This window comes from Balaenoptera physalus (assembly GCF_965194825.1).
Source record: "Balaenoptera physalus genome assembly, chromosome: 5".
NCBI lineage: Eukaryota > Metazoa > Chordata > Mammalia > Artiodactyla > Balaenopteridae > Balaenoptera > Balaenoptera physalus.
In genome coordinates, this window is record NC_138884.1 from 53,801,058 (window position 1) to 53,813,038 (window position 11,981).

An 11,981-nucleotide genomic window follows, 5' to 3' on the forward strand; every position below is an offset into this window, starting at 1 on the left:
AGAACTACAACAGGCTATATATCCAGCTCTTCCTAAGGAAATGTTTTTGATGCCAAAATATAACTACCAATAGGTGGTGCTGTTTTCTTACTGTTTGCTGGCACTAGCACAAACTTGGATTTTCCTTGCTGAGAATGCGTCTACTGCGGTCTAGTTAGATTATCATGCCATTGGCATGATAATCTTATTCTGAATTTTCTAGAGTCATAATACCTGTGAATTGGAAAGGGGTTTAGAAGTCAGGTGAGTTTTGGAACAAGCCATACTTTCCTTTGCACATCTGTTAGGACTTTGCAGCTGCTGCCACTTCTCCCTGAAATGCTTTCACCCAACGTAGTTCTCCTTGATTATTATCCGGATTCTATTTTTAAGGCAAAGCAGAGGCAAGCTTGTCACGACAACCCACTCCTTCGGTTCAGACCCCTCCTCTATTACTATTTTCATTATATTGTTATTCCTTCCTAAGACCATAGATTCCTTAAAGACAAGGCTCTGTAGTAATTACATCAGACTCTTCAGTCCCAAGCATGGGGCTTAACTCTTAAGCGGTGCTCAATAAATGCTTCTTTTGTGAATCAACAGAGTTAGTCCAACCTATTCATTGTAGAAATGTAAAAATGAAGGACCATAAAAGCCAGCCAGCTGGTGAGCATTGATTTTGGAGAGGAACCCAGGTCTTGTACTACCTATATGGACTTTTTAAGGAGTTTGGTTATTAGATAAAGGTAGAAGATCTATTTCTGTTTTCATCTGAAAAGAAAGCACCTGCACCTCATGAAACCAAGGGCTCAGCAAGGAAACTGTGACTTGGGACCAGCTGTACTATTGCGACAGTTCAGTTCCTCTCAAGGAGCAGCCAAGGCAGTGCCCAGGGAGTGGTGAGTGGAAGGTCACCTTCGTGCTGGCCCACACAGAACGTTTTCAAAGGGAAATAGAATATACAATGGAAAGCTTTCTATGTAAAGTCTGATTTTAAAACAAATAGACTAAATGAAATCTTGATGATTTGTTAAATCCCCAGGAAGCAGGGAAAACATTTTAGTCATACAGAAAATATGTAACTAAGAACAACTCTTTTTTTCCACCTCTTTCTCCAAACAAAGCACAGCTGCTAGAAATGCAGGGGTGCCTAGGACAGGGCCATATATGCCCACGGTCACTGGCTGAATATTTGCTGTAGATTATGGAGTCAAGGCTGCAGTTCCTCTATGCCACCTTCCGTTTCCGGGCAAAGGTGAGATGGAGAGATTGTAAATAGAACACAAAGTCAGAATGTGGTTTTTCTTGCAGGGTTACAGTCAAATGACTGACTTTTATGGGATCTCAAAACAACCATTCTCTATGTCCAAAGTAAAACATGGCCAAAGATGGTATAATGTATGTTTTTCTAGAACAGCAAAATGTTCACGGTTCAGTTTATCTGCTCTTCGCCTCCACCCAAGGGCATTCCTAGACTGTGAGCTCTTGGAGGGTAGACCCACGTCCAGATAAAGTTTTGAACTCCTAGTTCTTTGCACAGTCTGGAGCACTGATCCTGAAAAATACTTGTCAAATTTGTTGAATGAGCAACGGTATAAACTTACCAGGTTCTAAAGTGTTTCCTACTTCACACTAAAGTGAAAAAGCTTTCAAGTGAAAAAACTTTCAAGTCAGCACAAGGCCTTCTTGGGGATAAATACTGTATGGAGTTTCAGTTCATCAGAAAAGAAGCATTACAAGAACAGTGGTCTATAAAATAGAATAGTTTTGCCGTTCAACGTATATGTGGTAAAGTGCCTCGTGGGAAATTCTTTCATGGCAAGTTTCTTTTTAAAGGATCCTTTGCCTAGCAAATAGCTTTTCTACTATGTTTTCTTATCTAGTCCTCTGAACATCTAATTCAGGTCAACTGAAATATTTACTGAGTGCCTACTGTGTGGCAAACTATGCCAGGCCTTCAGAATACAAGCATGACATGAGCTATGCTCTTTGCCCTCCAGAGACTTGGCCCCTGCGACTCAGGCCCCAAACTCTCTGCAGCTGTGAAAGAAGGGTAAGACGTCTTTATCAACTTACTTTTGAACTCCTCCCCAGGGTAAAACTGTCATAAAGACATTAATACACCTTCCAAAGTGAAAGAAAGTTACCCTTACATAAATTAATAAACCATTTGTCTGGGGGAAAGGCCCACTAAAAGGGCCGGATGAGACCAGAACTAGAATGTTAATCAATCCTAGATTTCAGACGCTGATTATAAGATACTCAAAACTCCAGAGACGTGAGCTTAGAACAGAGTGTCTCAAACATGCATCAGAATCACCTTGATGGCCTGTGAAAACAGAGATTTGTGTGCCCCACACTCAGAGTATGATTCCGATGGTTTGGGTGGGCTGGAGAATTTCTAACAATTCCCAGGTGATGTTGCTACTACCAATCCAGGGACCATATTTTGAGAAAAACAAACTTCAAGAAATCACTATAAAGAGGTGCAACTCTGCTGCATGCAGCCACCAAGGTCAGGACAGAAACAGTAATTTCTTGAATGTAGGTTTGGCATAGCATAGACTGTATTACAAGAGGACTACTACCGCTTCATATTTACATTGCTACCCAGATATATCCTTTGTGCTACAAACAATTGCAATTATTAATGTTTTACGTAGGTTTAAGGTTTGGTGGGAAGCTAGAGAGAAACAATATCTCCAAATATTAAGAATACCTCATTTATATAGGGCTTCTAAACTTTTAATGCATTTTCACACTCAATTTTTTTCAATTAAGTTGCACCATCTTTCTGTGAGACTAGCACAGTAAGTGTGACTTAAGCCATTTGATAGATGTCAAAACTAGGCCTAGCAATGTTAGATAACTTTATTAATTAGCAATTCAGCCAAGATTAGCATTTAGATCTCTTAATGCTTAGCCTCAGGAAATAGAAAAACTGAAACTCTAGGAATTTATTCTCTTCTTGAAAACCATTTATCTTAACCCATGCCTAAGTGCAGCAATTATACTCAATTCAAACAGTCTTTAGATTAATTCCATGCAATTAAATTAAAATTTTCTTTGAAGGAAAAGCAAAGAGGATCATGTTGGGCCTCAATAGTTTTAATTGTAAAATCAGAGGACTGGGCAAAGAAGCTTTCATTTCTAAAGCTATTGGATGCAATTATTTTATAAAAGGAATATTTAACACTTACTATAATATTTAATAGGAATATTTAATATTTACTCACTCAGTAAAGGAAGAAGAACATACTGAAGTTGGTAATACAGTAGGATCAGTTTGTCCAAACACTTTTACTTACAGTGTGCCCAAATAAAATCAAGGCACTGCATTTACTGTGGTTCTATTGCCAAGAAACGATGGGTCGTAAAGGAAGGTAGATCATTGAAGGAGTCAATAAAACACCATGGTCAATTGGCTTTATGACTTACATGCTGATGTTTCAGATGAATAAAGAGACATTCGTGCCTTTAATAATATCATCCCTGAAAATATTCTAGGACACAGCCACTACTAACATATGCATAGACTAGCAATTTTATGGATTTTAAAATATATTCCATAGATGAGGGCTCTTCGGTCATACTGCCATGGTTTACTATGGTCCAAAGTAGATATTATCCTGGTATACTTGTGTCACTTGATTAATACTATGTCAGTGTTTCCATTACAAAATTCTATTTTCATGTGTTCATAACATAATCCTAAAAATTCACTCTGAATTGAAACTTGGCGTAGGAAAGTTCAAATAGAGACTATTTGTGATGCCAAACTTCTTTCCACCATACCACTGAAATAAAGTTATTAAGATACTGATTACTAGGGTATACACATTGGATATATGAGAAAACCATTAAAATTTTAGGAGAAAATTTCTGACGTAGCACAAAAATCCTGAATAGCAAATACAAAGTATATGCAAAGTTGCTCAATAATTTTCACTAGGCTTTTTGATAGGTATGAGCTTTATTATATCTAATAAATACAGCAAACAAATTGGGATTATATAAGAGATTTGAGAGGTGTCTATAACCAAGGATTAATTGTGGTAAAACATTAAAGAAGTGATGTGCATGATCTCTAGTGAATTTTTCCACAAATAAAGTAGCTTTTCTTTTAAAAGAATAATACCAGATTAGATGTAAAATAATAAATATTAATCCTATAGAAGAAAACAATGAAGCAGAATTCATAGGGAAACAGGCAAAATAAAATTTAATGACAGAAACTCTAAAATTACATTCAGAGAAGTTTAAGATATTTAATCAGGAAGATGGTAGAGTCGGCCCTTGGTATTCGCAGGGAACTGGTTGCAGGACCCCTGCAGATACCAAAAGCCGCAGATGTTTAAGTCCCTTATATAAAACGGCATAGTATCTGCATATAACCTACCACATCCTCCCGTACACTTTAAACCATCTCTAGAGTACTTATAATTCAGCAAAATCAAGTTTTGCCTTTGGGAAATTTCTGAAATTTTTCCCCTCAAATATTTTCAATCTGTAGTTGGATCCCTGGTAACCAGGGATGTGGAGGGCCAACTGTACAATGCCAACTGGACTCAAGTCCAAAAACTAACAATGTAAGTAAACATCCTGAATAAACAAATGAGAAACGAGACAGTTTTCAGTCATAATATTCAGTTGAATTTTGCATATCTTCTTTCTTGAGGAATTAGGAAGGCTCTGAACCAATGTTTCCCCAAATAGATATCTTAGAACCATAATTCTCTAAAATGCTCTCTTGGGGAGAAAGTGATCCACTCTTAAGAGGGTCCACTAACATTTAAAGGACCTGAAAGGTCCCAGAGCAAACTGATCATTTTTCCCAAACTTATTTGACCATGGAATGCAAATTTATGTAACACCTGTTAACATCTTTTAAAGACCCTCTTTTAAAAAATCTTCTCCTAGAAAATAAGATGATTAGAAATCGTAGGTTTTGAGATGAGCTCAGTATGTCTGAAAAACTGTCTGGCAAATACATCATGATGCCCATTTCTTCTTCCATTTAAGTAAGGGGTTGGACTTGCTTTCTTTAAAGCCTCTTCCAAATACAAAATTGTATAATTCCAAAATGCTTAAGAGCAGGTTTGACATTCACATCTCTATTTAATTTTTAGAAAAATCTGAACTGGGTCAATCAAGTGCTTACAAATTTCCACTGCTTAGATAAAATGCCTGTAACCCTTTTAATATATTCTTAATTATGTATATATTTTTAATGTACAAATATTTCCTGAGTGAATTATCTGCTTAGGGGATGTTTTTCATTGACCCTCGTGGTCTCTTGGTCTCTTTGAGTATGTCTAAACTATACTAAAAAGCTAAATTTAAATTATTTTCTATGTAATACATTCTCTTTCTCTTTTCCATTAGCATAGATAATCAAGAATTCATGGTATTATGGATTTTTAAATGTCAGAGATTGTAAAGCTGTCTTGCCTATTACAATAAAAACTTCATTAAGGGCTATCATGTATTCAAAGTAGTGTGTAATTCACAGCAGCTGCACATCCAGCTCCCCTTCTCCAGATGTACTATTGTTCTTGGAATAAAAACATCAGATAATCTAAGTACGCTTTAATTTCAAGCCTAGTTTCTAGGTGCCAGAAATTTCAAGGTAACTGTGTTTTAATGAAGTTATGACATCCCCTTGCCATCAAATCCATCAAAAATGATGCTTTCCCACTGGCCCATGCATTTTACAGGACTGGCTCCTATTGGAATGATTGTTTAGCCCTTAATTATATCTTTTCTAAAGCCTTACATTTTAGACTTGCACTTCAGAAACATGTCACTTTATAGTTCTTCATTTTTAAAGACTTTTGGTTACAGTAGGAAAGACTCTCCCCCTTCTCACTGAAGGAAAATATTCCTTTTTGGGTCTGACTTTCCTCAATTTTCTTTTCTTTTTGTCTATGAAGTCTGTGTGATTTTTTTTTTTTAAAGGTGACATAAATCCACTGAAATGCAACCATTTTTGTAGTTACATGTCATAAATTAAAATAATGATAGTTTCCTAATAAGAACATCTGTGCTTTAATTGCTTTCCCTAAAGAGGTTAAATTTATGATTAAGAAAAATAAGATTAAGTGACTATGGAAATGATGAGAAACTAATGAACACAAAGTATGTATCTTAAAGGATCAAGCCAGGAGAAAACCTCATGTAAAACACTCTTCTTTTATTACATAGAAGCCAAGGACAACTTAAGCTAAGATTAAGATAAAAGCTGATTTCATATCCCTCTTGTCTTCCTTTAAGACGGTGTGTTTTTCTAAAGCCGAACTTCTCTGTCATCGATAATTTTGCAAATTACCTTTTACAAAGGGAAAGATAAAACGTATCTTTATGTAAACCCTTACACATCACAGAAAGACTTATGAGTTCTCCAAACTTACGGTTTTGGCACACCAACTGCACACCACTGAGGGAGGAGAAAAGGGTTAGCAGAAAGTGTATTTAGGATGAATGCCACCCACCATCAAGTAATGGTTTAAGTAGAAAGTAATCAGAGGGAGACCACAGCAGCTAAATTTCAACCAAAGATATTCTAGGTTTAGAACAATAAATAATTTTAATCAGGTATGTTCCAAGGAGCAAATAGGGCTCTAAGGCTATAACTCAGCCTGAATAAGCACTGGGAAAGTCTGCCAGAACAGCAGCCACTTCATAGATACAGCACACACCTGACCTCCCATTAAAACCTGTAACATCCTTGGTACGGAGAAGCCCATACGTTGGGAAACTTAAGCACTACGGACTAGAAAAAACATATCTAATATATTAATGCAGACAGCATCTTTTGCCTGCATCAGAACATATGTCACAAGATGAAGGATGTTACAAAAATGCTGTTATGGACAAAGGAGAGAGACACACATGAAAACCTTAGCACCTTCCTGGAGCCCTGCCTTATTAAAGCCAGAACTGCCTCATAATAAGGTCCTTCTAGTGTGTTAGTAACTAAACACTCTTGGAAGGGGTCCAAGGCGAACAGTCTCTCCAGGAGTCTCCAAGGTAGTAACAGGACACTTGAGCTTCCACAAAAACCAGTGTCTACAGTTGATGAATAAGTCATTAAGACAGTCTCTAGGATGTTAAAGGAATTACTTTTCTTATCAGGGCACGCAGCCTTGTATATATGCTTCAAGCTGCAATTCATCATTTCAAGGGAACTTCTGGCCTCTGTATCAGAGTTTATCATTTGATGGTATAAGAGTACAGAGAGGCTGATAAGGGACACTCTGAAATTATAATGCATGGAGTGAGTTGGACCCAAAAAAGTAAATGGGGCCTGAGTTATTCAAATCCTTATCCATCTCCCACTCATGGTTCCCTCAGTCTAAAACAAACATACAAACACACTATACAATAGGTGTGAATGAAACAAACTCACATGCTACTTCCAAACTTCGTGATTCATACTAAAATGAAATTTGCTGATACCAAAAATACTATTCACCTTTTGGGTACCTCAGCTACTCCCTAGGAATAGTGCCAAGAAAATGAATATCGAGATAAGAATGATTCAAGTATCTTCATTATTGCCACCTGCCTTGCCCACCCAACTACCCTTGTTTCTCCCACACTACTTCTTCATTGAGCGCTGCCCTTGGAGTTGCACTAAAGTAAACAGGGCATTCACTGGTGTGGTCAGCTGTCAGAACAGCCTTCTCAAGTGGCTGACACACTGTGGATGAACCAGAGCAGGTTTCTGTTTCCGTAGCAAAGGCCAACTCCTTATAGATCATGCTCGTGGTTTTAAGAAGAAAGTGAAATCTGGTTCAGCTCAGACTATAGCTGAAGACTTCTGCATTAGAAAGCATAATTCACGTTTATTGTAAATGTCATCATGCCTATGAGCTCTAGAGTGTATTTACAGTGTCAACCTAGGGCTTTCCTTGATGGATGCTTTCGTGTTCCTCTTTTCCAGGAGTCCTACATATCAAAGCTTTGGGAGATTTCTTTCTAGTGATTCTGACAGAATTGATAGGGCATGAGGCATGGCCCCCTTACTTGAAGTTCTTGGCTATTTTTCAGCGGTTCACTGAAGACAGGTCCCTTTATCGTGAATGTAGTGAACAAAAAAGCCTGGTGCATCCTCAAAGCACATAAAGCGTGTTAGTGTCCAGGAAACTTTCCCTCAAGCTGTTAGCACAAGGGAGGCAGGCTGTTAGCATAAGTTATTCGCTTCACCGCAGGGGCCAGGAGAAACCTTGTTAAGCCATGAATTTCAGTCCGCAGTGATCTGTGTGTTGAAAAACGGGATGAGCAGATTTTCATCGGCGGATTCCAAGAGGTGTTTACATCCACGGCTGCTCTCCTCCCTCCCAGCTCCTCCCAAGGTGGGTGGTACAGCCCCTATTTGCCCAGATGGGTTTTAAATAATCAAAACACGCAAGCACCTGGTTTAGTTTGTGTGTTTGCCACCAAGGGACTATCAAGTAGACAGTGTCAAATATAGTAACACAGAGGACGCGAGTTAAGAGGAGGTGCAAGGTCTGCAGAAGCGACTGTCTAAAAGCCCGAGGGAAGGCATCTAGTTCAGGTGTGACTTTTCTCTCTGGTGCCCCCGGGGTTGGCATAAAATGACATCTGCCTCTAGGTAAACACGGCTAAAGCCCAGTCCAAGGGAATTTCCGCTGACCGACTTAAGAAACATCAGCACAAGGTACCCCAGAGAAGCTGCAGACACCCAGGGCAGGAGGACCCTGTGGGCGGCGGGGGCAGCCCCTTCCCTTCTTTCACGCACTTCCTCCAGCCGACCCCCTCCAGGGTTCGGCGCCCTTCTCTCCACTTCTCCCTCTCAATTCGGACTCTACCATTGGGCTGACTCACAGGCGGAATGCGGGGTGTGACAGGACCGAGGGCCTCGGAGGGCAGCTGGAGGGCGAGGGAAGGTCTCTAGGTAACACAGGGCAGACGAGGAAGCCGTGGGGGTCCCGGGAGACACCTGGGGCGGGACCGCGGAAAGGGGGCGCCTCGGGCACTCACCTGCTGCTCGAAAGCTGCGAACCGTGTTGCCCTCGCGCAGGGGCTGGGGGAGCCGAGGCGGCGAGCCCCGCTCCGAGGACCCCGGTGTCCGCGCCGCCTCGGCTCTGCCGCCGCCGCTGTACCTGTCGTAGAGCCGCAGCATGTGCTCTGACACCTGGTCGAGCGGCTGCGGGAGGGGGTCTGGGCCGCCACCTGCCGTGCGGTCGCCTGGCACAGGCTCGCGGAGCTCCGGGAAATGCTGCTTGAGTCTCTGCCCGTGCGCCAGGCTCACGCACAAGCAGCCCAGCCACAGACGGAGCAGTCTGCGCGCCCCAGCCATAGCGAGGTCCGCGTCCGCTGCTGCGTCCTGGGGGGCCCCTCTGCGGCGCGCGGGGCCGGCGGCAGACAGGAAGGTTGAACTCCCAACGGGCTGGGCGAGGGCGCCCGGAGCCCGGACGCTGCCTGAGCAGGACAGCGACCAGCCCCACTTTTTGCGCCGGTCGATCGCGGACCGGCAGGTGGGCTCTTCCCCGGCAGCGGCGCGGACCTCACGAGCGCAGGGCGCTGCCGGCGCAGTCTCCACTCGGACCCCAAGAAAGAGCTGAAGTCGTGGCGTGTGTGGCCGGGGTGTTTTCGGATCTGTCTGTACCCTCCCTCCCCGCTTTATTTTCGGGAACACCCGGCCGAAGTTGCCGCGCTGGGCACGGGGACTAGCGCCGCGTCGGGCGCAGAGACTGAGCGGGGTTGAGCGCCGCGGTCCTGAGGGCGCTCGCTCGCCTTTTGCAAGGATTGGAGCAGCCGCGGTGCGGCCAGTCCGAGTTTTGAGTGTTTGCGTGTGTGTGTGTGTGTGTGTGTGTGTGTGTGTGTTGTGTGCAACAGAGAGAGAGAGAGAGAGACTGCCTTCGTTCTCTGGCTGATCCGCAGCCAATCTTGGTGTATCCCTCGCCCTCGCAGACAGCTGGGACCCCGCTATAGCCGGGAGAGAAGGGAAGGGGGAAGTAACCAGCAAACCAGCAGGGGGAGGGAGAGAAGAGGAAGCAGGGCTGGGGGTGGTAGGGGAGAGGAGGGGGGAAAGGAGAAGATCGAGGAAGAAGGAAAGGGTAGGAGGGACGGGGTATTATGTTTTTAATCCCTTCAAGAACATTGGCTATGTCCCGGCCAACAAGAGAGCAGAGGAAAAATCAACTTCTTCCTGGACACTTTCGCTTCTGATTCCAAACAAGATCAAGATGTGAACACCATCCTCGCTTCCTTTCGTGGGCCTCTCGAGACCCAGGTTGCGGACCCTGCACCTGTGCCGGGTTGCCATCTCTCCCTGTCTCTCTGAGAGTTTACCCATCATCGCTCCTTCTCTTCTGCATTTTCACTCTGCATCCACCCCCTCCCCACCGCCCCCCAGGAGAAAAAGATGTGCGAGTGGAGTCAATCCCGTCTTAAAACAAATAAACAAGCAAACACACTACAACCCCCCCCCCCCACCACATTCCCCCTCGAGAGGATTCTCGGCAGGATTGTGAGCGGTGGTGAAACGGAAAGACTTCTGGGACGCGCCAGAATCCAGAGCGGGCTCTCAGAGTTAGCACCTCTGGGGTCCTTCCTCACCCTGTCTTTCCTGGCTGTAAACTGGCAATTAAACTACTAGCTAACTAACATTTTACCCCACACTTATCACGCCCTAGGTACTCGCTGTTCTTTTGATTTCAAGTATATTATCTTTAAAGGATTTTAACGAGAAAGCCCATTTTACCAATGAGGAAACTGAGGCAAAAGGACACTCCGAGATGGCAGACCTGAGCTCCAAACTCAGGGAGTCTGATTCCTGGGCTCAAGCCGTTAATCATCACACTATTGATAATGAAACTAGCATTTATTTTATTTATTTATTTTTAACATCTTTATTAGAGTATAATTGCTTTACAATGGTGTGTCAGTTTCTGCTTTATAACAAAGTGAATCAGCTATACATATACATATGTCCCCATATCTCTTCCCTCTTGCATCTCCCTCCCTCCCACCCACCCTATCCCACCCCTCTAGGTGGTCACAGAGCACGGAGCTGATCTCCCTGTGCTATGCGGCTGCTTCCCACTAGCTATCTATTTTACGTTTGGTAGTGTATATATGTCCATGCCACTCTCTCACTTTGTCCCAGTTTACCCTTCCCCCTCCCTGTATCCTCAAGTCCATTCTCTAAGAAACTAGCATTTAAACTGAAGTTTCAGTGTGACAGTTCAGGTACATGTTCTTAGCACAGTGCCTGGCCTGCTGCAGTAAAGACCTCAGTAAATGTCTGTTGCAGCGTATCTATCTGTTCCCTCGGTGGGAGCAGACTGGGGTTTATGGAGAAGAATATAGGCTGTGGGATCACATTGGGCTTCCAAATCTCCCTTTCCTCTTTGAAGGTGAATAAGGACACATTCCTTTTAGAGTTTTGTTTGGATGACAGTAGAAGACAGTGCTAAAGTGACTGGCAAACTGGCTAGCCTCCAGTAGGGGCTCAATCTCATTGAATCCCAAATTTATCCCGAATGCAGACTACATCCTCCCCACTAAGTCACTTCTCAACCCTTTGTGGTTTGGATTTTGCCCTTGGCCACCCCTGGAACTGTTCTGCAGATAATAACACAAACTTCAAGGCTGGTTGTGAGACTTATGTGAGATCGTGTGTGTGATCTTTGTCTGGCATAAAGAACATAATAGCTTTTGTGATTAATAATGAAGACCCAATTGCAAAATTCAATAGGCCCTGGAAATTCTCTCCCTCTTTGATTTTTCCTGTGAATCTTCGGTTCTTTCTCTCTGCTTCTTGCTCTCTCCCAGTTCTGTGAGCTGCCTCCTCTTTCTTGGCCTGCCTTCAGTGTTTCTCACATGTTTATAACCTGCCTTGAGAGGACACCAAATTGAGAAAAAAAATCTCCTGCTTTGGTGGTCACCTCTGACCTTCAAATATATAGTTCTGGCACTCTCCCAGTCCCAGTCTGCATTGCTTAAATTTCACCTTCCTCCGTTTTGAAACC

General features: G+C 42.8%; 1 protein-coding gene across 1 annotated transcript in view; it reads right to left on the reverse strand.

Annotated features, from left to right (window-relative positions):
- The window catches only part of BMP3 (bone morphogenetic protein 3), a 29,041-nt gene extending 18,982 nt beyond the window's left edge, over nucleotides 1–10,059 (reverse strand). Inside the window, exon 1 of the mRNA XM_082464049.1 lies at nucleotides 8,986–10,059. Within this exon, the coding sequence (XP_082320175.1) occupies nucleotides 8,986–9,304 (319 nt within the window). The 5' untranslated portion in view covers nucleotides 9,305–10,059. The remainder of the gene's footprint in view (nucleotides 1–8,985) is intronic.
- Between the last annotated feature and the right edge of the window lie 1,922 nt (nucleotides 10,060–11,981).